This window comes from Lates calcarifer, linkage group LG15 (genome assembly GCF_001640805.2).
Source record: "Lates calcarifer isolate ASB-BC8 linkage group LG15, TLL_Latcal_v3, whole genome shotgun sequence".
NCBI lineage: Eukaryota > Metazoa > Chordata > Actinopteri > Centropomidae > Lates > Lates calcarifer.
Genome location: NC_066847.1, coordinates 26,926,883 through 26,953,829, shown reverse-complemented (window position 1 = coordinate 26,953,829; position 26,947 = coordinate 26,926,883). Strand labels below are relative to the sequence as shown.

General features: G+C 42.8%; 1 protein-coding gene across 5 annotated transcripts; it reads right to left on the bottom strand.

Annotated features, from left to right (window-relative positions):
• Window positions 1-341: 341 nt before the first annotated feature.
• On the bottom strand, window positions 342-25,694 carry LOC108888539 (protein SOGA3). Of its 5 annotated transcripts, XM_018684601.2 has the most exons (12): window positions 22,384-25,694; window positions 20,457-21,278; window positions 19,990-20,214; window positions 19,735-19,893; window positions 18,943-19,014; window positions 18,293-18,612; window positions 17,924-18,083; window positions 17,548-17,617; window positions 16,779-17,325; window positions 16,515-16,644; window positions 16,047-16,381; window positions 12,972-13,064 (listed from the first exon to the last, which is right to left on the bottom strand). In XM_018684601.2, the coding sequence occupies exons 2-11, from the start codon at window positions 21,216-21,218 to the stop codon at window positions 16,271-16,273; spliced, it is 2,556 nt and encodes an 851-aa protein (XP_018540117.1). In that variant the 5' UTR covers window positions 21,219-21,278; window positions 22,384-25,694; the 3' UTR covers window positions 12,972-13,064; window positions 16,047-16,270. The 5 variants fall into 5 exon arrangements, with proteins under 5 accessions (XP_018540108.1, XP_018540077.1, XP_018540097.1 ...); XM_018684581.2 differs by lacking the exons at window positions 16,047-16,381; window positions 16,515-16,644; window positions 16,779-17,325; ... (6 more) ...; window positions 20,457-21,278; window positions 22,384-25,694 and adding exons at window positions 1,678-1,819; window positions 1,902-1,937; window positions 2,848-4,729; ... (2 more) ...; window positions 7,822-8,124; window positions 13,303-14,520 and having other exon boundaries at window positions 12,897-13,064; XM_018684592.2 differs by lacking the exons at window positions 16,047-16,381; window positions 16,515-16,644; window positions 16,779-17,325; ... (6 more) ...; window positions 20,457-21,278; window positions 22,384-25,694 and adding exons at window positions 342-1,819; window positions 2,848-4,729; window positions 5,003-5,082; ... (1 more) ...; window positions 7,822-8,124; window positions 14,573-14,885 and having other exon boundaries at window positions 12,897-13,064.
• Between the last annotated feature and the right edge of the window lie 1,253 nt (window positions 25,695-26,947).

Genomic DNA, 26,947 nt, shown 5'->3' with positions numbered 1-26,947 from the left:
GCAGGCTAGGGATTGAAGAGGCCTGCACAGGAGCACAGAAACCACACAGTGGCAAGGTCAGCTTAGTTTGTAGTTTGTGAAGTGAATTATTGGAGCTTCCTGGAAATAAAAAAAATACAATATAAAGATTAAACAAAACCTAAAACGTTTTTTCTACAGGTATACACAACTTTTGAAATACTATTTTATAACAATATTCACAGCTGCCAAGAAACAATTTTTAGAAGTGTAATTATTTGACAACCAAGTCAAAGCTACACAGCAACAAAACCATAATGTTCCATGAGTATAATACAAATGTAAATACTTCAGTATGTGATGTGAAATGATAAGAGAAATGGTTAAGTTCTTATGTTTATTACACAAAAAGAACAGCAAAGGCATCACCTTCATCATGATATGATTCAACATTTTGACCCAAAAAACCTATACTACTCAGCTGAGTGTCCTGATATGTAACCATTCAGAATTAGTAAAAGTAGAAAAAATGCTTTTCATTCATTTTTATAAGCATTGTTACTTATTGTTATGCACAAAAGCGGGCTCTCATGAATGATATTTAACATACATTTTGATTGGAAAACATCAGCAATGATGGGTGGACAGCCAACATAAATGCCATTACAAACAATGAATTTAATTTTTAAATCAGGAAAATGCATATAAAGAAACCAGCCTTTGGTACAAAGTTATAAAAAAGGAAATCACATTTTAATCTATCTGTTGATATCAAGTAAATGTTGTTTTTGCTTAATCATGAAAAATGTAAAGCCAGTCATGAGCATAAAGCAAAATGTTTTAGTCACAGGCAAGGTACAGTCCAGGCATGTACTGTAAGTAATATTCAAGAAGGCAGAAAACCAACACTGCTTTGTTCAGCTCACTGTGAGAGTGGTGCCGGGGGAAATCTTCTCCACTGCCTTTATCTCTGAAGCCAGCATGATGCTGCATATTGTGTATGTAACATCATATCTTGTGCAAAAAGCACACAAAACATGTCGCACACAAAATACAAAATACAGTACATATTAAATACATCATTCTGGATTTCATTGGGTGAAAGTTTGTAGATTGTTTGAATATGAGCTAGCATCACTTTTAAAGGTGTAAATACTTTATAGAGAACAGAAGGAGTAGTGACCGGTCTGTTGTTGGTAAATCTGCAAGGCTACACTAGTCAAGGCTAGAATCCAGACCTGAGCATAGGATATCCATTCAGATGGTTGGCATGAATGAATGATGCACTGGATGTGACTGTTCCTTTGGAAAGTGATGTTCTGACTGTCCTCTGAGGCTATGCTTGATGCCTGACAGGTTAATCAGGAGCACACTGCTTAATAACTCAAGCTGCTTCAGATCCTTTACTTGTCGTCCTCGGCCTGTTAGGCTCCACTGGATGCCATATACATTCTAAAGGTGAGTTGGTGAACTCACAGCTAAAGCACTTCTGAGTCTGTAGGCATGGAGAAGCAGTCTGGGTTTGCTATGTACAACAGTGATGTGATAAGAGAAAGGGAAAGTTCAGGGGTAATTACTGAAGGCTTCTGGTTTGTTAAAACACACAGTGAAGTGGAGATCAAATGATGACAGTCTCTATGTGAAAGGCGTGCGAGTAGGTAAAGGAGGAAGTGTGTTTCTGGAGAGGGAAAGATGGAGGCATGACAGGGGTGGTGGAGGGAGACGAAGAGGTGGAGGAGGAAGAACTGGGGGAGCGGCTGGCCCATCGGGAGGGGAGGCGTCGGTTGGCTGGGCGGGCAGGTCTCGAGAAGTTCTTCTGGACAGAGGAAGAGGAAGAGGAGACAGAAGACTCTTCATTTTCCTGTGGAGAAACAAATGAATTAACATTTAGGATTATCACACCGTCCTGTCAACAATCAAATTCACACACACAGATACTTTACATTTTGTCACATGTTCCATCTGTAGTCTTCTTGACCCTAGGGAAAACAACAGGAACATTTCAAACAGGAACACTAATAAATTCAGCACACTCATGTGAAAAGGTCACACAAGTAGAACCCATTCCTTTTGGTCTAGAGGAAGGCATCTAAACTGAAATACCTTACACGTGCTACAGTTCTGCTGCCACTTACCAGCACTTCAGAACCATCAAATTTTATTTTGGACAGTGCTCCCTGGTTGAGGCTAAACTAAAGTGGTGCCTCTAATTACATTCTTTTCATGAGGTCAAATAAAATTGGCTTGATAATCACTCCCACAATTTCTTTAACATTTGCATGACTTTAAAGCAGTGTAATCACTTCGGCTTTCTCATTTCCGTGGTCTGCCAAGGGCATTTAGTCAGCTGGCTTCTTGCAGATACTTCTGTAATTACAACACAAAGGCCAGAAAAACACTTCCACTATGAGGCCCCATGGAAAGACTGAAAGATAAAAGACAAGTTGGTGAGGGTGATGGACCTCCTGCCAAGTTTAAACTTTATATGCCACACCACCAGTTCCTTTTGTTAGGAGCCTTTAAGCAATGGAATGGCCCAGATGCCCAGATTATAATGGAGGCTTTGGCCTGCTTCTGTCTCTTAGCACATACCAGAAATAAACAACATCCCCACTGGAGCTGTCCTCAGTCAAGGGCAATTGCTTAGTGTTTCAGAGTGGAATGGAACAGAATGAAATGTGCAAGTTCGTCCAGGTCCACTGGGGTAATTGGCCTTGGAAATACAGTTAATAATATAATAATATTTTAGTCAAAACAAAATGCAGACTGACAGATTTCATTTCAGGAGAATGCCTCTAAATGTTAACATCTGTATACTGAATAGCACACATGCTGAGAGGTAATGTTGTACTTATATATTAAAGTATGGATATATCAGACTCTACCCACCTGCACTGTAAGCTGCATCTCTTTCACACCCATGGCAGTGTGGCTGCTGAGCTGTGCATGTGTAGTGTGTATCTGTGAGGTGTGTGAAATCTGAGTGTGTCTCAGAGTAGGTGGTAAGGGCAGAGGGTCCATGTCCAGCATGTCCAGATCTGTGACCGTCTCCTCCTGCCTAACACTAAGGTTAGGACTTGAAGCCGTTTCGCTCTGTTGGTTCTGGCTTTGTTGAGCCCGAGCTGCACTCTCATAATTCTTCAGAATCCTCTCCACTGCCCCGTAGTTGGACCTGGATCCCTCAGGCCGTGGGTATGCAGCCAGAGTGAGGGGCTTCCAAGGATGGTCATTCATCATTCGAGGCCCATGTCTGGAGGAGTCAGACTGGGAGGGAGGTGTAGACACATGCTTTGGCTGTGCCTGGTGCCCTGGCTGTGTCATCTGTCTTTGTTTGCTCTCTGCAGGCGATGGCTGGAGTGAGACTCCCACTCTGGCTGGCTGAGGCTTTGCTCCATGTGGATTCTCATTCTTAGAGCTGGAACCCTCCACATTCTGACCTGGCTGGCTATTTGCAGGCAAGACAGGCTCAGAAAAGAGAGCCTCTGTGGCTGCTCTGTTTGGTGTTTTCCTGGAGGGACTGCTTGCTGTTCGAAATTTGTGCTTGACCTCAGAATGGTGTGCAGGACTCTGAGGGGTTATTGTGATGGCCTCTCTGAGTCCAACCTGTGGCTGTTCAGGTGAAAGGTCAGAGAGGATTTCTTGCTTCATTCTGACCTCTTGACCTTCAAGACTGCATCTCATTTGCCTTGGTTGGACATCTGGGCTCTGAATTGTGCAATCCGAAGTGGAGACAGATAATGTGACTTCAGGATGCACAGCCATAGCACCAGTGGTGATATCAGTACAATGTGGCTGAAATTTAGTCTCCCTGGGATATAAAACTTCATCTGATTTTGTAAGAACTGGTTGGCAGCCCAGAGAGGAGGCATCTGTTACAGTAAAACTGTCTTGTTCCTCTACACCACGGCCCATCTCAGCTTGAAACAAAGTTCTGTTAAACTCAGCTGTTTTTTGTTCCAGTTTAATGTTTCTTTTAGAGCCCTGGAGTTTGGGGCTGGCAGGTGATATTTCCAGAGAGGACGAGAGCAAATCTACAGGTAATTCTTTGACAAGCAAAGGCATTTGTAGCTCAGGGTTTTTTAAGTTACCAACACTCGGGCTGTAATCGGAGTGAAAGTCTTTCCCAGCACTCAGTATGTTGGCCTCAGAGAAGCTTTTCTGTACAGTCCCATATGCAGACAACTTACTGCTACTGAACTTGCTTGCATCGCAGGACCAGCGGTTGTGGCAGCAGCCCATATTACAATTAGAGTTAGTAGGTACAGAGCATGATGCTATCACGCCATCTATGAAAACTTTTCCTTCATTTTCTTGTAGCATAGCTTCAAACTTCCTGACAATGGATGGGCTGCTGCATTTTCTGTCCAGTAGAACACAGGGGCTATGGCACTTCCTCACTGTTGTCATGGGGGATTCTGGGATATGGAGTTCTGTGTCTGGATGGGTAGGGGTGCTCAGATTCCAGGAGGAGGTGCGTGGAGGGATGGGTGGAGCTGCTGTATCCATCTCAGAGAGTATTCCAGGACTTGTCTGTGTGTCTCTGTAGCTGTCTGGATCAGCGGCACTTGCTCTCCAGGATTCACTCTGAGCTCTTTTGGCCCTCCAGGTGTTATCTGGAGACAAGGTGATCCAGTTTTCCCTTTCCAAGGCCCGGAGATCGTTGTATATCTGGCTGAGGTCACAAGCAGCTTCATCTACCTCCAGTCGGGTTTTATCATGACCAAACATCATCTCACTCTCCTCAGTTAGGCACAGGGATTCAGATTGATTCCTGAAGGGAATTAAACAAACATACATTTTCTCCATTCACTTAATTATAATTTTCAAAATCAATCTATGTAATATTTAATATTTATAACTAATGTCATTTGTGACTATTTTGCCAGGTTACACCATTAAAATATGATTTATTCTTCACTTACAGCACTGAAACAAACATGGCATTAAGATTATGTACGTAAGCACATCAAGATTCGACAGGCAGTGATTATCGTAGTTCTGTGTTGGTGCAAGGAAGCTAACATAGCAATGAGGATTTATTTACCTCTTATCTCCACTCTTCTTCCTGATCTCATCCTGGTAGCTACAGAGCTCCTCACTTACACGGGCTATCTCCTTCAAAGCCTGAGACACAAAGAAGGGTAGACAGAGATATAAGAAGAATGCTGAATACTGTGTATTGCCGAAGAACTGTGCAAAAGAAATGGTAGATCAAGAGGATTCTCTATTCAAAGAAACCAAGGAATGACAAAGACAGGTATACAGGAGACAGTGCTGGAACACTGATGATCAAACAACAAGTATTTGACAGCAGAGCAAAGACAAAGCTAGCAATGAAAACCACACCCATGTGTCTGTATTGTATATAAATATAGTGCATTTAGAAAATAGGAAAATAGTTTGAAATACTTACAGCATTGAGAGCAGTGGTGTTCTTCTTCTTGTCACTACCATAAATCAACTCTGCCCACACAGGACTTTCTTGTGGACCAACATGGGCATTGTTTTCATTCCCTTTAGAGACATTTTTCTGTGACATTCCATATCCAGGAGCTCCATGAAAAATAACATCCAGCTCTGCTGTATCCACTGTATCCTTGCTATCATCAACAGAGTTTTTCTGCCAAGTGCCTCTGGATCTCAATTCATCCACCAGCGCAGATTGTGAATGGTTATTCTGAGAAAACTGACCATCAGCAATAAATTCACAGATGCTGTCTGCTTGGAAGCAGGTGGGCTGATGACTCTCTCTGCTACCACAACCGCCGCCACTGATGTTTCTGTTGTGACCAAAGCCAGGTGCTAGTAGTTGTCTGTTTGGTTCTGATTGGCTGCTGCTGCTGAGTGGCTCTGAGCGGGTGTTGTCACTGAGAAGGCTGGAGCCTGTGCTGGTGGAACGTATGCTGAGCCTATGCACAACATCGTCATCGTCCTGCCTCCCACTGTCCAGGCCGGCCCCGTCGCGCTTGGCTCTCACTTCACAGTACAGCTAGAAATAGGAAGATGGAATAGAGGTCATCATTTTCTCTGCTGTATTGCAACAGTCTTGTGTTGAAATAAGCAAACACTGCCTTTTGTTATGAAACGTGTCCTTTAAACGTGAATCTGAATCAGTTATATGCATCAAATTTGAACAAAAGCTGATTTTATACTCAAATGGTGACATATATCCAATGATATTATTATGTATGTATGAGATCGCAAAGGTACCTAAGTCAGAGTAATGGGTTCAAACAGGCATAAATTTTGATGCAGGAGTCGACATTATGACCATCATTACTCCACTTTCAATAGGTGTTTAGAATGAGAGGAAATTTATCAGTCAAGCATGAAAAGCTCAGACAATATGAAGAATGTAAATAACTTTATATGATTATACTAACAGTAATGTACTGCATCTACTACACTTGCACAATAACCAACTAATATGGGATGATGAGAAGTCAGGCAAGAAAGCTTAGCAACAAATCTTTTGAACATATTTAGACACAGAGGATTAAAAAAACATGCAAAGAATTCTTTCACATAAATTTGGATAACCTCTGGCCTCCTACCATGGAGACTCAAAATAGTAACTATTTCATGTTGACTGGGCTCTTCCCATCACGCAATGTCTAGATGGGACCTCTGCCTTTTAGCCTGCTTTACTCCTCTGCTGTTTTCCTCTCTCATTTTCTGGTCTCAAAGGGGCAAATTAGAGCCACATGTTCTTTTTATAGCAAATTGTTTCAGTGCTTTCGCACTCTGTCCAACTACTTGTGTATGGCTTCTCTCATTAAAAACACTAATCTGCTCTTCTGGGCATGTCAGATTTTAATCCACTGGTAGACTTACGCTTTGTCACCACTCATGCTAAACCGTCTCTTTCTTTATCTTTGCAACTCTCTCTTAGGCTCATTAATTTTCTCTGAATTACTTTCCTGTCTGTCCTGTTATAGTTTATCCCCCATTTTAACCAAGCTAGCTGAGAAAGTTCTCATTAGGCCTGAAACTAACATTTATTGTTATTATACTGTAAATACACCTACTAAATGCTTGGTCAATTAATTGGTTGGCTGTTTGATCTGTAAAATGTCAGGAAATAATAGGAAACTTCCATAACAAATTCCTTTCTCATATAACCCTACTACTATTACTACAGTTCTACCCATGGTAAAGTAAAAATCCACTTTAAAAACTAAAGGAGATATAATATTTAGTTAGCTCTAACTGAGACAATTAGTTATATTTCTAAACATCAACAGATCAAAGAGCATGATCACCGGGGCTCCATACTGTATAAAATAATTTTGTATTAAACACCACCTTGTAAACCTTGTCAGTTATCTTTTTTGTTTTGGTATTTTCATCATTCATAAATCTCTTTCTGTTGCAGGCCAGCTTCCCTTTCAACACCACTCCAGGTCATAGACGGTCTTAATCACTATGTCTGTCTCAGTACCCAGAGGTCAGAGACATAACACACCCCTTGCCCTCCCCCTTCCACTCCTTCCTTTCGTCGTACTCTGCAGCTGCACTGAACGGGGATATTGTTTTGACAGTGTTGATGGCAAACAGGATGTGTAGGAGGGAAATGTAACACACTGTCGGCAGCTTAGTGCATAGGACCATATATAATATACATGTTAAGAAAATGTCCTGAGAATCATGAGCAATTTAATATGCATAGGACCAAAAAGTTTTACAAGTTTGGAATTGACAATACTTCTGGGTGGTTTTCTTCTTCAGTCATGACATCTACCATCTGTTTGCTTTACTTATACCAAATTGAACTTAAAAAGAACCTTCATGAAAAAACGAATCATTAAACCTTGACAAAATGCACATATAACCTCATTCAACCACTGACTCAGAGCATCATACCTCCTCTATTTTCCTCTGCATATCTTTCAGCTGGCTCTCCCACTCCCTCCTCTCCACATCAAACCTCTCCAGCAGCTCGGCTTTCTCCCTTAACCAGTCCCTCTCATTGTGCTCCAGGCGATAGCGCAGGTCCATGGCCGTAGAGTGCGTGTCTGCCAGGATCCTCCGCTGCTCTTCCCTCTCCCGGCGGAGAGTTGAGGTCTCACTGTGTTGTTCTCGAGTGCTCTGTGACGCCACAGAGCCAGGACCTGGTGCTGACTGGACCCCTCCGCTCACCAAACCACTAACCTCTCTAGTCTCCAACTGAAAAGAAAGAAACAGACAGTGAGAGCAAAGAACAGAGAGGTGGAGAAAAAAGGGAGAAGGGAAGGGAGAGAAGGGAAGGGAGAGAGTGGGAGAGACAGTGGAGGAAACAGTCAGTGTTGATAAAGGATAGATTGCAGTTGGGGAAAAAGAGGATGAGAGCCAGATGACAAGGCAAGCAAAGCAGGAGTGAGAGACATGGTTAAAAGTGGAATTAAGAGAATGAAGGAGTGGCAGGAAGAGAAGGTGGAGGAAGTGGGGGAATAATGCACCACGGGGACAAGTGTGAGTGGGTTCAGAGAAAGGAAGAGGGAGAAAAGAGACAGGACTGAAAGATTAAAATATCCTGTAAGAGCTCACACACATTCATTGTTCAGTTCATTGGTTCAGAGGTCAAGTCTCTTTTCTACAGTACTTAACTAACACAGGATACAGTGCAGGATATAGCAGATTGAAGCACAGCAAAATATGTCTGCGGAGGACGCATGTGGCCTCAGGCACATGCTTCTGGTGTACCGGTTTTTAAAGAAACACGGATTCATACAAAGAGGCTCTCTCAACATAAATAAGGCTGAACATCTAATTACACCAATTAATTTTATTTTTTATTGACAATATTACTGAGTGCCTCTATTCAATGCCCTTTTCAAGTGAAATACCCTGGGCATTCCCCCTGGGAATTTCACTGTGTTAGGGCCAAAACCTTAAGCCAAAAATATGTAATCACTTTGTTTAGAATAAAAAGAAATGATTCTCTGATTTGGATTCACTGAAAAAAAAGAGCTTAGAAACTGACTGAATTTGATAACATCAAAGATTGAAGTGACTTCTAGATAAGCTAATGGTGCTAGGAGTAAGGCTGTGTTTTAGTACACAGATCTGTGCATTCTGTGGTAAATATGTGCATTTTTGTTGCTAGTAAAAACTGAGAAAAAAAATTTGGCTTTGCAACTGGAAAGAGCCCAAGACAACGCCTGTGCATGTGCATTTGTGCCTCAGTGTGTGTGTGTGCATGTGTGCATGCAGTGTGTGTTAGAAAGAGGGAGAGAATGCATACAAGCATGTCTGAGTGTGTTATTTCAGTGTTCAGTCACAGACATCGACCAAAGCCCTCTTACAAGCCTCGGTCATGGTGCTATTTCTGCTTGTGGCCTGGGGTCAAGAAATTATGGTGTAGAAAAACAAGTCAACCCTTTTTGTCTGCCTGTGGCTTTTCTCAAAGTTCTCCACAATTACAGATGGATGATGATGGGTGCTGTCCACAGTCTATTTAAACATCAAAACATAAACAAATAGTGAAAGTGCAAAAACAAGAAGGCTGGAGTCAAAATAAAAGAGCTAAAGACTGTTTTTCATTAATTAAAACAGAAAAGGCAAACAATCCTCTTAAAGGAAGTTCTGGAGGAACTGAATATGCAAACAGGAATACAGGTTACTAGCATCACTGCCAGCTCAGGGAAAACACACTCATGCAGACTGACACAACTTAAAATCGGCCTCTGGAAGCCAACTCCAGCTACTTTTGTCACCGTATGGCACAGAGTATATAAAGGTAACTGTGTCACCACGGTGACCCACTATAAATAGCGGACACACAGCCTTGTACAATGTCACATTCCTAGGGGAGGTGGAGAGATGAGGTAAAAGGAGGAGGGGGACTTGGCTGCTAAGACAGAGTGAGATATCTCCAAGCTGCCAGCAGCTTTCATAAATCAGTGGCATGCGGAGAAATATGCCTGGAAATATCCGGACTAAGACCTCTGCCTGGGACCTTGGATGCTTGCTTGGTATTTGGTGGTAGACGTGCCCAAAAAGGATGTGGAAACAACATACAGTAGTTACATTCACAGCCATAGCCCACTGTGGAGGAAGGTGTATAATTAAAATCTCAAGAATAAAGCAAGCAACTGTTGACAAACTGCAGCTATGTTGATGTTTAATTGACTCTCTGGTATTACTGGTATTAAGGACTAGTAATGACCAAACAATCAACAAAGGCAAATAAACTAACAAAAAAATGCAAGACATGGAAATATTATACATGAAATTTCAGGTGTAAGTTATGTAGTAGTTTAGTCCGTGAGTTTAAACAGACTCTACTGGTTAAGAACAGATTATGATGACTTCAAATACTATTTCAAATCAGTTTCACTTAAAATTACCTCAAGATTCCACCTTAGTGGACCCAGGTCCCTGAGTGGCCACCACTTCTTTAAACATTCACCACCATTCACTGAGGTTTGTAAACACTTGGCTGCTTGGATAATCCTCTACAGTATTCTGTCTCTCTCTCTGACTGTGTGCTAGTGTGATCAAAGTCTTTTCAAAGTGCAATAATGAAGAAAAAAGGAATAACAGCTGAATACTAACAGGTTTATTATAGAAAACTTCAGGGAAGAGTTCAGTATACCTCCCTGACTGTGACACATCAGTTGATTGCATCTAAGAGCTCTTCTCAAGTACATATGCTAATTGTACAGTTACTTTTCAGCGCAGTACTATTCTGGATTGCCATCAGCGTTGTGTCAGCATTCAACCTGCCCTTACAATTACCCTCTACCTCTTCAACACCCTCTGCTTTGACTTTGCTTGAGCTAAAAATGGGTTCTCCTCTGCACTGGTACAGTGAAACCAACATGTGGAAAATGACAGAGGAGTTTCTCACCCATGTTGAAATTGTTCACATTTCACTTCGAAGTGACATGAAGTTACACCCATTTTGCTCTGCTGACCGCCCAGCATTGATTTGCATACATTCTTGTCAATTTTTTTAGCCTTCCAGGTTCCAGACCTCTGAATCACAACCCACATCTGATTTGTTCAGCAATTTATAAATAAATGAAGTGAAGTGAAACAAACTGACAATTCAGTTTGTTTATCAGGCTTCTATTTTTGTGTTCTGTCAAAATCAAGCCTTAAAGAGTAAATCACATGGATTCTAAAAATTATGACTTCTACAATCTAATCTACGATTGACAGCCAAATTGTAACGCTGCTCTCTAGAACAAATAGACAAATGGACTCGAAACTGCCCCATGGGGGATACGAGGTAGTTTGAAGTCTGTAAATTAGCCATTTGATTACAGAGCTGTGAATGATTTCAGAAAACTTAGACATGATTTATTTTGAACCTTATGAGTAGCCTTAGATTAACAGTTAGTAAACATGTACCCAGAGGTATAAACTAAGGCAGGATGTGGCATTAGGACAAAAAACCTTTTACAATGGAGCTGACCCCACCCAATGTGGCTTCACTCCAAGTCATTTCCTTTGGTTTGTTTGTGCAATCAATATATTCAAAAATTGTATATGAGTGTCTGCATGTGTGTGTGTGCACGTTCCTTTCAAAATAACTGTACACTGCAGTTTGTATATTCACCCACATGTAAACACACATAGACTAACTTGGGCACTTTGCAAACATATATATATAAAAAAGAGACATTGAGACATCTCTCTCCCAAGCAAATCATCCTGATCTCCCTGAGTCTCTAGACAGGCAATGCTCTCAGAGCTGTCAGATACTCAACTGCCTCTAATACAGTTGCCTCACATAGAAATTTGCATCTTAGTCTAAACATCATTGTATGTATGTGGCATCATGGTATAACTTCCTGCTGTAGATCAAGCCTCCAATCCTTTTCAAACAGTAGAATAGTAAATGTCTCTGTTTTATAATCCTCTCTGTAAACCACAGTGTGAGAAGGCACAGAGCCAGCAGGACAAAGAAAGGAGCTGAGGAGTAACACTGTGCCATCTATTCACATGGAGGGAATGATATTATGGCAGTTAAACCATCTACAGTCTGTGTCTGTATGAGGTGCGATGTGGTAAAGGAATTCTGAATGCTGCATCACTTCAATCAGAGAATCATTAGATTTTTAGTAGCTTCAGAAGATGAACAGAAGCACGTGATGGGTGAATGTGTGACCAATTAGTTTAAAGTCTGTGATGGGGATTGTATGGAGTACAACTGGCAAATAAAAACACTGTTGCTACAACATCACGAAAAACTAGAAAATTAGTACGCAGAGAAATCCAACTCTGAACAAATTTTACAGAATCAAAAGTTTTCTTTAAATCAACAAACAGTGATGAAGTCTGATTAGACCTTTCTACTTAAGCCAACAAAATAAATCCACCATCTGATATAGCAAAAAATGCTAAATCCCTAAAAGCCACATTGCTTTGAAGAATAAGCACAGTCCTTCAAGTGATCTGTACAGCCTGATACACCATGGCACAAGAATGCAAACTTAACTCTGTTTTTTTTTCTTCCCATTTTGAGAAACACTTAGCAGTAGCTGTCCATGGTAACAATAGGTTAACGTTTCTAAGCTGTTAAAAGCCAAGCTGAGTGTCTATGTCTGGCTGAGCAGGGATAACTGAGTTTGTCTCCTCGGTGCAAATCTTTTGTCTAAGCTGAGGCTTGAGTTGGATGGATGCCAGGGTGACTTATCACCCTGCCATGTGGGTGGCAAATGTAGCAAGCCCAATTTACACCAAACTGGAGGTCAGACAGGCACAGACATAAGAAAAACAAATGTGATACATACGAAGCTATGTAGAAACTATTCAAAAGAGATTCAATGTGGTACAATACTTAGATTTGTCTTTGTTTTTTGATGACTGAGCTCATACTAAGCATGCACCTGCACACACTATCTAAAACATGGCAACTGTCTAATTATTTGCTGGCAGGTGCTTTTGGATATAGTCCAAGCCCCCAAAAACCCACCCACACATCTTCATCATCATCACCCCTCACCTACCTGTGCAATCCTGCATTTGAGCTCAGCTTTCTCCAGCTCCCAGGCACATCTGTCTCTTGTGTACTGCAGCTGGAGCTCGCTCCTCTTCTCCTCCTCTCTCTTCACCTCCGCCTGCACTTCCTCCAAAACTGTCTTCAGATCCAGCAGAATCCTCCTGTTCTCCCCTCCCTGCATGGAAACACAGTTGGCAGCAGGCATGTCAACTAAATATGCCAGATGAACTGTGTCTGCTTTCCCTAACAGAAGTTTGGGAAAGCAGACACAGCCTTACACTTTCAACAATGTAACTGAAACAATCTCTGATCTCTCTCTCTCTCTCTCTCTCTATATATATATATATATATATATATATATATATATATATATTGCTTTCACAGTGGTAGTGGTAGTAAATAGTTCCTATTACTTGTATGTCAGCCACTTCTCTCAACAATGATTCCTTCTCACGCATCCAATCTTCCTTGTCCTGAACATGTCGCTTTTTCAAGTCCTCAAATTTCTTTCTAAGTCGTGAGTGCTGTGTTTGCTGCTGCTGCTGCTGCTGCTGCTGAGGTTCGGGACCTGGCCACATTTGTCCCCTGAGAATCTCAAGCTGTGTCCCTGGACCACCTTCTCCTCCACCCGGTGAAGCACCGAACTGGGGCTCGTAGATCTGACTGAAGACGGTGGGCGGAGAAGAGATCCTTCTCAACGGACTGCGGGCTTTGCTCCTGCCCCTGTCTCCTCTGTCCATCCTGGAGCACGGCACAAACTCCCATCCCTGAGACGGAACGTATCCCCCGCCAGTACCGCCCCCACCATGCAGCCCCGAGCCGTTCATAAAAGCACTCCACATTTCCCGAGCGCATCAAATTAAATCATAAAAACAACTTAATTAGATAAAAAAAATATTAAAAGCTGGCGCCCAGGTTTCTTTGTAAATATCATTTCTGCATTAGTTGAAATAATTTGTGCTACAGTTCAGCATATTTTAAACAGTAATGAAAGCGCCAATTATCCGAACCCGGCCGAATCCCCCGCCGGCCACACAGCAGCACTCAGGACAGAAGTCACCGCGGGGCTCACAAAGGCGACGGGACCACACGCTTCGGACCAGTCCATATCTTCAAAGAGACAAGGTCAAGCCGTCATTCTTGGCAAAGGTCTCCTACGGTGTCCTCCACACTGCTGCACCCGGGCACTGCTTTCCTTTTACATGTTTACATCGAAATCTCAGGACGCAGTGTGTCCTGTCTCTCCCCTGCACAGAGTCGTCGTAGGCGACAATCCGGAGCTGGCAAAGACAGACACCCAGTAACCGCTCCGACGCGAATGGGAGAAGTTCCCAAAAATAAAACAGAGCGCACTGATGTAAGAGCAGCGGAGTATTTTTACACCCCCTGTAACCATGAGTTTATTTTCCTAAAGCCAAATAACTGAATGGCGTCTAGACGTGGCAGCGGAGCAAAATCCATTAATCAACACCGGATTGCTCTAATTACGTCGCAGGATACCACCTTGCGCTGTGTCCATGGCAACAAATCAATGCGCGCGCCGCGCCGCGGTAAACATGATAGTCAAAAACATCTGTATGCTTACTCATTTTAGAGACAACAAACCACTTATTGCGACCTCAGAGCAGCAATGGTTACACTAAATGTCAGTTACCCTGGCCAAATAAGCGGTAGGTGTCTTACCATGCCAATAAGAAAGGTTCGCGTACCTTCCCTTTTCTCTCATCCGTAGCAGGAGTACACACAGCCTTCTGCTATTTCTCATCTGCTATCTTAGCATGAGAGGGGGATGACTATCACGAGGGAAGCGAAGAGGGGTGGGATTTTATTCATCTTTATCTGAGAGATCATAATACAAGTTACTGGCCACAAAAGTAATACGTTGCTTTGTTGATACTACGTGGTAACCATAGGCTAACCAAGTAAATAACCTGTTAAGGCACGAGTTAGTTTTTTACAGTAAACGTGTTGACTGTTCTAGTGTCAGTTTGAGTCAGATGTTCCGCTCGGGCACAAAAAAAAACACGATGCACGTGCCAGCTGAAAAAAAGACCCTTACCTCTTCCTCTAATGTGATCCTGAATGTTGCAGCGAGTGTCCTCCTTTAAAAACAGCCATGAGAGCCCATATTTCGGCCAGCAAAGTAGCTGAAATGAAGTCTGGACTGGAATGCAGTGGCTTAGTTAAAAACAACTGGAGAGCGACAGCCTACAGCCGAAATGATGCTTTCATTAACGGGAATAAAACCTCCCTTTCTCTCTCTTTCCCAATTCGTATCTCTCTCTCTCTTGCTCCACAGCTGGCCCTAATATGTGACGTAAACATCCCACCGGTGGGATGAAAGAAGTGGACCGGTTCCGCCTCCGTCCTGGTGGTCAGGTTCGTTGGTTAAACTGATCCACCATCATCAGCACTTTTTTGGCTTGATTTTTCAGACCCACCCAAAGGCAGTTTCACACACTGCTGGATGTCACATGACCAAAATCCAAACTTGGGTAACATGCCAATGCTCCTATGATATTCCCCATAGACATCTGGGTGATGTGTTAAATGTTGACATTTCATCATGACTCAGACAGTATAGCTGCCCAAGAAGAACTTGCATGAGACATAAGGCTAATGTTTGTTTCAATATCAGACAGCATGCTGGTGCATGAGTGTGTGCATAGTCTGTGTGTGCATTGCCCTAATAGTCTTAACACAAACTTCAGTATTTACAGTGTAGACCTGGAAAATGTGGTGCACAAGCTACAAACAAGACTGTTTTTTAACTAAGATTTTTATGTGTTGGCAAACTCGATAGACACTTGGCACTTACAGTGCTGCTCCACAGCATTTTTAAATCTAGTTAAAGGCCTTGCCTACTCACACAGGTGTTTTCAGTTATTGTAGACATCTGATCAGGTTGAAATTTGACTGAGCAATTCAGGGAATTACATAATGTCACCAATCTCTATCACAGTAAAATGAGACAGTTGTCAATCAAGCACAGTCAGTACACACCCACATAGTCATGAAACATGTCTAATGAGGCATAGTGGAAAGTGGAAACACCTGAATGGGTGTTAAGGCCTTTTGAGACTGTAACATTTGGAACTTAGACTGTCTGCAAAAAGCTCATTATTTAGAGTCAGACGGTGTAAGGGCATAAACTCACCTAACACTCCACTGTTGCTCCGCTGTGTTTGCTCTCCAGTAAGCATTGAAGCATCTGAGTACATGGGTGGCTTGGGTCATACGTGGAAAATGATAATGTCCTGTACCTTGAGTGACCTTGTGACATGTGATGTGTTCAACATAAAAGTATTGAAATGAATGAAAAAAAAGTAAAGTAAAAAAGAAATAACAAAAATGTACAGAATATGATACTGAGTGTGTGCTTTACAGAACAAAGAAGAGGGTGAAAAGGAATACCAATTTAAAAATGGTGGCATAAGAGAGTGAGGAAAACAGAACAAGAATGAGGATCAGCAAAATAATGGGCTGGAACATCTTGATGGATGGCGTAATGATAAAATGGGGGAAGAGGGAGGGAGGGGCAGATTCATCAGTTAGATAAGTGCATATAAGACAACACAGTTGTTAAAACCATGCTAAATCCATTCATGTTTTTGCATCCACTCACAGACAGTGGCTCCTCTGCCTGTTTGTCCTCCTGCTTGGGGACATCCAACCGGTCTATGAAGCTCTGCAACTCCTTCCTGAAGGCTTTCATCTGGGCGTTGATACGATACAGCAGCTCATGCTCTCTGATCCTGTGATAAGTATGGAGATGAACTTGACTGAACAATTCTAACTAATTCTAATTCTCAATATTTTCACATAACACTAACAGTACAACTGATAACTTGAAATAATGTGGGGTGAGTTTTTTAAATGTCTTTATTACCTGCCACCTTCTTCATCTTCATCCAGCCTGGCAAACAGCTCTCCATTAGTAACATATACTCGGGCCTCAGCAATGATAGTGCTGGTGTCAGCAATGAGCCTGTCGATGGTCCGGCCCAGCCTCTCTGCCTCTATGCGGATGTCTATCATCTGCTGCCGGTCCTTCAGGCTTCTGGATAAAAAACGGCTGTCCACAGGTGAGTACAGGGAACGTGTCGGGGTGAGGCAGCGGATGTTCCTCACCTCATCTGAGTCACTCTCCCCTCCAATGGGGCCCTCGCGCTTGCGGTGGGGCGGTAAGAGACGAGGGGAGGAAGCAGAGGCCGAGGGGGTGTCGTCGTCCCGCCCTCCGTCGCTCTCCGCGTCACTGTCCCGCGGGCTGCCCCGGATGCCCAGGTGGGAGGCAAGGTCATAGCGCTGCATGTTGGAGAGCAACACACGGTTCTCATACTGGAGCTGCATAACTTTGCCGCTGAGTTCATTGATCTGCAGACGTGCTGCTTTCAGCTCCTCCTGGAGGGCCTCCACCTTAGCGGGGTCAGTTCCTCCTAGGGTTGAAACAAGGGAACAATGAAAAGTGGAACACTTCTGTAAATGAGACTTTAATGTGCAGCTTATGGAGGCTTTATGAAAACACTTTCCATCTGATATACTAAGCTGAAAGAGAAGAGAGGAAGATATTCCTTGTTCTGCAATGCAGTTGTTTCATCTTCAGCAACAATGACATTGAAAGACAAAAAAAAAATTTAAAAATTTAAAAACAAGCGAACCTCCTCCATGTCTCGATCCAGCTTCATGGGATCCAGCCTTGTACTTCAGTTTATTGAGTTCACTTGTCACCTAAAGATGAAACTCAGTGTTATTCCCATGCGTGTTGATTGTTTGAATAGTTCACACACTTCAATATTTTTAAGTGTGAGGCTTAGATAACAGTTAGCTTTCATAAAAGGCCTCAAAGTCACTGATGATGCCAATAATAGCAACAGATACACAAGAAAGAGGAGACATAAAAATTACATCTTACATCACTGACGTTAAAGTAACATTGGTATTTACAGTCTTTCTGTATATACAGTTGTTTTTGGATCCTCCAATACCAATGTAGTGGACCTGTTGACCTTTTTGAGTGCTATGTAAACTGTCTACCTTTTTGTTCTCTTCTTCCACATCTGCTAAATTCCTGCGAAGAAGTTCTGCCTCATCTTCTACCAGCTGAAGCTGCTGCCTCAGCTCTGACAGGGCCTCGCTCTGCTCTCTGCACTGCTGACCTCCACTGCCAGAGCTATCCACTCCTGCTGCCGCCATGCTAGGTGAGGAAAGGAGACAAGCATTGATAACAGTGAGAGTTAGTTTATAGCCCCCCTTTTCTTTTTTCCTTGTTACAAATCCCTGATTTTACTCTCCCTAATGTGAGAATATATTGTTTTTCCTTTCCATAGCAACTATGACATCAAACTTGATGATTCAGTGAAACTGTTTCAATCATCAAGAATCGAATGATTGAATGCAAAGTACCTGTCCTCCCTCATGTCATCCAACTCAGCCTTCAGGCCCCTGTTCTCCACCTCTAGTTCCACAATCTTCCTCCCCAGGATATTTGCCTCTTCCTCCACCAGGCGTAAGCGGAGCTTCAGCTCCGATTCACGGGTGGTGGGAGGTCCTCCTGCTTCACCTTTAGGCAGAGGGCTATCCACATCCCCATAGAAGGAGCGGTACTTCTGCAGCTCCTGCTCCAGTCGGTCTTTCTCCTTATCAATCTTTGCCATCTTTTTCCTCATCAAGATGGCTTCCTCCTTGATGAAGGCTAGTTGACATTTCAGATCCTCATTTTCTTCCTATGAAGAGGGAGGAGAGTTTGATTGTTTGCTGATTAATTACAGTCCAAAATAGAAGAAAATACACAATGTAGTTTATCTCATGTGATTTTTATTTAGATTGTTATATTTCTGGGAGATGTTTCAGTGCCTCAGTACATATTGTAATGTTATGACGGTCATGTTTTTCCTTAATGTTACTTTTACTCACTACAAATGACTCTTCAATCCCTTGTTCTGCATATTACATGTTGTTTTCATTTGGAAATTGCATTGCATTGGAAAATAACTTTATTATTAAGCATCTTCATTGTTCTTTGTTATACTCTAATGAAGTAAATGCTGACTCACCTCAACTGGGGTCTGTGGAGTCTTTCTCTCTGCTTTCTGTCCATCCTTACTCCCTTTTCTTTTCAGTGAGAGCTGCAGGGAAAAGCAATGGTTACACCAGCAGCAGTAGCTCACTGTTTTTCTCACTGAAGCCAGTGATATCATCCACATTTATGGAACACTGAAGACTCAGTAATGGAAAAACAGGACTGCTTAAAGTCACACTCAAGGACATTTCTGGTAATATATTCAAATTTAGATCATGGTGCTCTGAGTGGAAGTGTGATTTTATGGCCTGAAAGTGTGATTTTATGGCCTGGAAGTTAAAAAAAAAAAAAAACATGTACAAAACTTGCATTCGTATATTCTTTTACCGTGTTTGTGTGAGTACCTCACAAATATTTAAATGATATTAAGACATAAATTTGTTATGTTACTGTACTGCTGGGCAGTGGAAGCAGCTCTACTGACACTGACCAGGCTAATATATGACTTTTGAGGATTTTCTTTTAACGTTTTCAAATGCACCTACTATTTAAATTGCCTGTAATTCAAACTCAGCCATGTCAGCCAGTAACAAACGGGACATAAAGTATGTAGGGAATATTACACTTTAATCTGTATGTATGTATTTACTAACAATAATCTACAATAGTATTATTATAGTACAGTAAAGAAAGTCCTGTGTTGTGTATGTATATTGCTCAATGGACATTTCATAATAACTTCAACCTATCTTTTTGTGTGGTTCAAATCATATTTCTCCAAGCGCACAGATACAGAAAGATGTAACACCACCCTGTGTCTCTTCACCTCTTTAGCTTTCTCCAGCTCATTCTGCAGGGCCTGCTTAGTGACCTCCACTTCAATCAGCTGCTGCCTCAGCTTCTCATTCTCCTCTTCTGTCTTAGTTCTCTTCTCCTCCACATTCTCCAGCTCATGGTGCAGGCGCACAGACACATCCTTCGCCACCTGGGAAATAGACCAAGATAGAAGAGAGGAGATAGAAGTTGTCATCAGTCGTTGATGTAAATCAATAGAGTGACGCTCAGCCCTCCACAGACTCACCTTCAGGTCTTGTTCCAGACTTCTGAGCAGCTCTCCATCCACCTGGCCACTTTCTGCGAACCGGAGCCTCTTCCTCTCGGCTTTCTTAAGTCTGTACTGGAGGATCCGACAGTTCTTGTTGGCTCTCTCCAGCTCTCTGCGCATGTCCTGAAGCTGGCAGGCGTCCTCCTCATAGAAGGTGTCCCGCATCTCATCCATCTCTGCCCGCATCTCCTCGATTTCATTCTGACAGAACACAGAGGAAAAAATGAAAATGCGTCATAATTAAATTCAACCCAGACCTACAGACGGAAACTGGTCAGAGTCTTTTAAAACCATCTTATTCAAAACAAAGCCTGAAGCTATACGCTGCAGTCATTATGTAGCCTGTATGCAAATACAACAGGTGCGACTATTGCGCACGCTATAGAACATTAATTCTATAAGCAAATTAAAATTGCCAGACTTGTAATGTTTTACCAATTTACCTTTAGATCCTCGTTTTCATCCTCCAGCCTCTCTATCTCTTCCTGCAGTCTCTGGTCTGGCTGTGGAGCTGGCTGTGGATTGTCGGGCTCGGGGGACAGCTCCGGCTCTGAGGCCGGTGGAGATGCTGATTTCGTCTGCATTTTTGTCCCTTTCTTCCCTAAGCTCTTATTCAAGTGAAACTGTATTAGCTCGGATTGCAAACATCCCTCCTTCCAGAAACCGGGTCCGCAGCCTACTGTGCCTTTAGAGCTCTTCTTGTTTCCGCTTGTCGCCGCGACGGCCTCCCCTCCTCTCGGATTTTTGCTCCTCAGTTTGGGGGATTTGGATGCGCAGGGCTGGTCGGAGACGACGCGGTTCGTGTCTGTCCTGGAGGGCGAGGAGGCATCAACGGCAAGGCGGGGGGAGTCTTCCGGTGTCTGGATGCCGCCTCGGTCTGCCGCCGCCGCCGCGGGCCTGCTCAGTGTCGGGCTTTCAGCACCAGCAGCCTGGACAGCAGCCGCGCCTCTGGTGGCAGGAGCGCCTCCGGCCTGCCGCTCCCTGCCTGTGGAAACGGGAGAATGACCTCGGCTGCTTCTCCCTCCCCCTCCTCCTCCTCCACCTCCTCCTCCCTGCTTTGATGTGATGAGCTTTGACGAGTTGCTGCCCTTCTGTGTAGCTTTAGATCCACTGTCTTTGAGCCCAGCCGGAGACGACGACCGCTGCTGCTTTCGGCTGCTATTGTCTGGCTGCCGCGGCGAGTCGGCAGAGGATGGGTTCATCATGGTGTCAGAGGCTCAGCTCATCCTGAACAACATCCATCCCCCTCACGCGTGTCCCTGTAGCTGGAAAACAAACGCCTTTTCAGACCTAAAGGCTATAAAAGATGGATGGGCTCTAGAGGTAATAACACTTGATAAAAAAAAAAAAAAAAAAAAAAAAAAGGTTGTCCTCTACAGGTCCACCAAACAGTCCAAGTTTGTTAATTGGACTACACTGAAAGGAGAATGGGAACAAGCTGGAGGCACCATGCATTTTATATGGGGCTTTTTACATAAGGCTAATTACGCTACTGTCAGTGGAAAGCGCCCAGAGACAAGTACGTGACCACCAGTGATTATGCAGTTGGCCATTCAGGCCCCTGTTTGATGAGATGTGTGTGAGATCAGCTGCAGCTCGGGCAATTAGACAATCCACATTTGTGTCATGTGCGCTGCCCAAAGGGCAACGGAGGAGAAGGAGAGCAAAGAGAAGGCAGTGTCATTGGCTGTTAAACCTGAAGCAGCAGCCAGCCAATTAAACCGCGCTGCTTGTTCGCTGACAGAAAGCAGGTTCTGAGTGGTCTCTGATGTGATCTTCGACCTACCCAGCAGAGACAAAGGATGATCCAGCCTCCTGATACTTAGATGAACCACATCCAGGCTTGTAAGAGTACACGGAGAGAGCCGCTTCCTGTCAGCCATCATCTCTAACTGCTCATTTCCAACAAGCCCGATGACTCACTACTCAAATGGATGGAAGATGAGCTATAAAAGTATCGGAGGCAACGAACAAAACATTTCTTTTACCCATCGCACAGGTGGCACAGATTATGCATTTTCTCTTTTGTCTCTTTGGTTTGAAAAGCAAAGAATCGACTGCCCGTCACCCAGTCTCCCACTCAGTGCTGATTAAATGAAGAATACTGAATTAGACTAAGCAAGGGGAAAAGCACAGCTCAGTCTGGACTCTATTATTGCCTGGAGTGTTCTCTACATATAAGCAACTAGGAGCAGCAACAGTAAATCAACCCACCTTCAAGGCCTGACAGTACAGAAAATAATGTGGACCACAGTCACTCATTTGCCCTTCATACAGGTTACACTTGTCACATTCATCTAAAACAGGTCCGTGTGCTCAAAGAAAAGGGATCATCACATGGAAAACTCCAAATTTGAATGAATTTCTTACCTTTTTCTGGGTGTTTTGTCGGATGCTGAAGGGTAGTGGTGATGGGGAGGCAGAAGGGATGCTGACTCTAGCGCCTCCCGACCACCAAGCAACCTGTTTCAATATTCATGACATTACATCATCGCCAGGGAGGGCTGCACGGAAACGAAGCAGCACCACGCAGCAGGCTGCTCTCATTGGAAGAAGACAGGATGCTCTCTCTCTCTCTCTCTCTCTCTCTCTCTCTCTCTCTCTCTCTCTCTCTCTCTCTCTCTCTCTCTCAGCAGTGATTGGATGTAGCCATTGCTACTTTAAACTCACCTTGTCGTCAGTCATTTGAATTGACCTTGATTATTTGGACTTGAACTGACCACTAGAGAGAATGTATCTGCTCCAAAACTTTATAATAAGCAGTCCTTTCTATCAGCACAGTATTGCACTTCATGGCAGGAAGACAGCATGGCTGAAGCCATGTGTGATGGACATTATTCAACAGCTCTCACTCAACTAAAGCAAGTTGCAACATAATTGCCAATTTAAGATTTATGGCACACACAGGAACAATAGTTGCCTTCTTTTTACACAGTATCCTTTAGTCACCATTTAAAATTTACAATAATGCATGTTCCTATGGTCTGTTTTCCTGCTTGTCTTTAATACACAATAGAAGGATATTCAGACGTTTGACAAATTACACCAGGCATGCAGGTTGAAATATGTCATGTTGTTTGCTCATACTTGGACAGTCATTTGACATTGGTTCAATGATCAGATGTGGCTTAGATTTCAGTGAAATATGCAGTTTCTCTCATGGAGGTACTTATATTAAAGTTGCATGGCTGCGTCTCAAAACATTCAAAAGGTTGGTCTACTGTTATTGTTTCTTGGCCGCCGCCCTTTCTCTCCCATGTCTCATCTTTCTTTCTCTCACAAAACCCCAAACTGTAGCTGGAGCTGGAGCACAGAATTCCTCCACAGATGCCCAAAAAAGCATTTGCCAAACTATTTAGTGTTTGGAGAGGGGAGAATAGGCCTTACAGTACTTAATGCTGTCAGGGGATAAATACATTTCATTTGGAGTTCTGCCCGCCAACTAATTTCTCCCAGAATTTGTTTGAATCTGTGTTGTCAGGGAATGGAAATGTGAAATTAGAGAGGATTTGGTTTGAAAACAGGTTCATGTGTGTGTTTCCACTGGAACTAGTTAATAAGGATCATTTACTCTGTTTGGAAACACAGATTCTCCTGAGCTCCTCATGAAGTCAAGGCATTTTCACTTTAGTTGAATTATATTGCACAGGGCCAGACTCATCTGACCAGTCATTTCGATTTTTTAAATTCTTGGCCCTTAGTAGTTCTGTTATTACCTGTTAAGAATAAGTACATACACATCTGAAGTGGTTCAGAGGATACACTACAAAGAAGGTGGGCTGATGTCGTACACATCATCCCTGTGTGAGTAAAATAACAAGTACATTTGCAGGAAGTGCCAAGGATTGACTTGGATTGAAAGTGAGGATTTGCTCTGCTCTGAAAGTTTTATGGCAGGGACTTTAGCTTCTGTCAAGGCTTCAGTAACCACAGCTCTCAGGCCCCTACCTCTGTGCAATCCATTTGCTTCTGTCACAACAGGCTTTTACAACACTGTATCTTGATCTGCTCAGAAACAAGACTGCTCTCTATTGTAATCACACTTTAATTGCCAGACAAGATGTTGTAGGGCCAATCAGTCTGCTTTGGGCAAGAATGACGATCCATTTTCTCTGAATAGGATAACAGATGTTTGGGGTCTTGCACTCCCTTTCACAGAGACACACACACACATACACACACACATTCATCACTTCCCCCACCTATCCTTTCTCTCTGCCCCAGGACTATTCAATCATTTGCTTGCATTTAAGTGACAGATGTCTGCATTATGGAGGCTCCCATGTGCCAGACAAGATTACTGATTCTGTTTTGTCTAAAGTAAAACAAAGAGGGTGATGTTTGTCTGAGAAGGTATCTTATTGTGCACTGAGAAAACATACATTTCTTTATCTCTAGAAAATCCTCAAATAGTAAATCTGTGTAATATTTGCACATTTTACAGTTATTATTCAATCAAGCAGTTTAAATTAAATATATTTGTAGTGTGAATCACTGCAGAAGAGAGAACTGAATGTCATTCTTACTGGATTGAATCACCTTATCTTGACTGTTTGCCAAAATACTTTTGCACTATTCCTGCAGTTTCCCTGAAACAAGTTGACTCACTGTATCTCTCATCCCATCAGGATGACTTGAAAAGGACTCGACATGAGACTTAATGACTTGTTGTGATGGACATTTTCCTGCAATGACAAAGAGGCAGTTCATCCAGCAACAATTCCTGCCCAATGCTGTCACTATTGTTTTGCTTTTCTTTCTTATGTGTCCATCTTCTTGGGTTGTAAATCTGCTTTTCACTTCCTACTTCTTCATCCCACACTAAGCGTTCGTGAGAGCACGAGAGAGAGTAGCTATGAGGCCAGCCAAAGAGAGAGAGAGAGAGAGAGAGAGAGAGAGAGAGAGGCCATGATGAACATTTGTCTAAAAATAACACCCTCATTCATTTCACACACCCAAGTCTCTCTCTCTCTCATTCTCACTTTCTCTATTATTCACGAGCACCCTCACCCTGTATCATCACAGTAACATTATGTGTGACAGGGAACCCAGACGGTGTGTTTGTCACTGCTGAACATTATTGGAAATAATCTGCTGTGTCATGCTGTTGTTTCTGTGTGAGGTTTCATATTTTTATATTGCAATGTATAGTGTTGCTTAAATACCATATGTAACATTTTTGCCTCAATTAATCCTTCCTGCATAAAGTCTGATATATTAGCATAATTGCCATAAATTAAATTGTGACTGTTAGGGAGAGAACTGGCAGCTTTCACTGACAGTCATAGTAATACAGTATGAACAAATGCATTTTTCTGCAATAGAATAAAGTGCCTAAGAAGAGCCATACACAAAACATGTTATTGTTTCATTATTTATGAATAATTACATGTCATGGAAGAGGTAATGAAAAATCATCATTCTTTAAGCGCATATCCTGACAGGTAAAGCTAGTGCATCATTGGTGCAATACGTTTCTCCCACGAGGCATAAAAACACACCTGTCTCCGGTCTCAGTTGTGTTCCAGATATCAACTGAGCTTCTGACAGGCAGGAAAATTGTTACTTTGCTGTGAAATGCACAGGGGATTTCACTGAAGGAGGTGGCTTTGCACAGCTACAGACACATATTCAAATTGACACATAGTATAAATGCTGAGATGTAGTAGAAATGCTGAACCCTGTCGGCAATGTACTGCATGCCTTACACAAACGTGTGTATGTACATAAACATTATTTACATTCTGTACATCTGACTGTGGCTTTGTGTTTAGCTCCTATCCTCTATTCGTGTGGTGTGTGGAGACACAGAAGAGTGTGGTCATTTTGTTTCTTATCAAGATTTGAGTGAAAGCATTACACTGGTTGACATGAAACTGAAAAGCTACACATTAATGAGATTACACTAATTAGAGCTAAAACCGATGCATAAGGCACAAACTGACATACTTACACTAAGGCTAAGGATGATAAGTAGGCCAAATGTGCCACTTAGTCTGTTATAAAAGATGTGAAATGACTTGCTGTTAAAAAAGCACTCCAAAGAATTTGTGTGCCAGTGAAAAATCTTAGTTTGGCAAAAATGTTGAACAAGCTACAAGACATCAATTGTATTCTGCTGCAGATGTTTGAAACTGATTTCACAGCTTGTGATTCGTCAGCAGCTGTAAATCAATTGTTCTGTAGAAAGCTCCTTCTCAAAGTGTTGATGCCGAGAGATGTGTCTGTCTACCAGAGGAGATGGTGAAGAAAGGGCTGAAAGAGTCATAAGGATATGGGGGCCACCTTCCAAAGGAAAGGTTGCTGATGAGGTTATGGTTTTCTGTTACTGAGTTGTGAAATTATTGCTCCAGGTCGAGGAATAACACAAACATCATCCATGTAATACCCTTCAGTCAGTGGAGGCCTCCCACTCATAAACTCTGCGGGGGGACAGCACACACACACACACACACACACACACACACACACACAAATGTGTTTCTCAATCTCTCCACCTATTACACAAGCACACTTGAGTATATGAAACCTCCACTTACTAATCCACCCGCTCATACGCTCACACACGCACACACACACACACACAGACACACACAGACATGCACTAAAACCCTGTTTAATAGTTTATTACGCTGGTGCTGTTTCCCACATAGACCCCAGCTGATTCAAGGAAAAGAAGACACAGGGGGAGGGAGATAAGTGGGTGGGGGTGGGAGGGGTTTGGGAGAATGACGGGGTATGGGGGTCAGACAGCTGCTGTGTACAGTTACTGTGGCAACCTTTGTCTGATCTCGTCAAAATGGGAGGAGAATGCCAGAGGGATGAGTAGTGCTATCAATTCAATTTTAAGACTTTTTCTTTTTGCCAACCAAACAAGTTGATTTGGCTTTGGCACAGTTTGTGTGTGTGTGTGTGTGTGTGTGTATGCATTAGA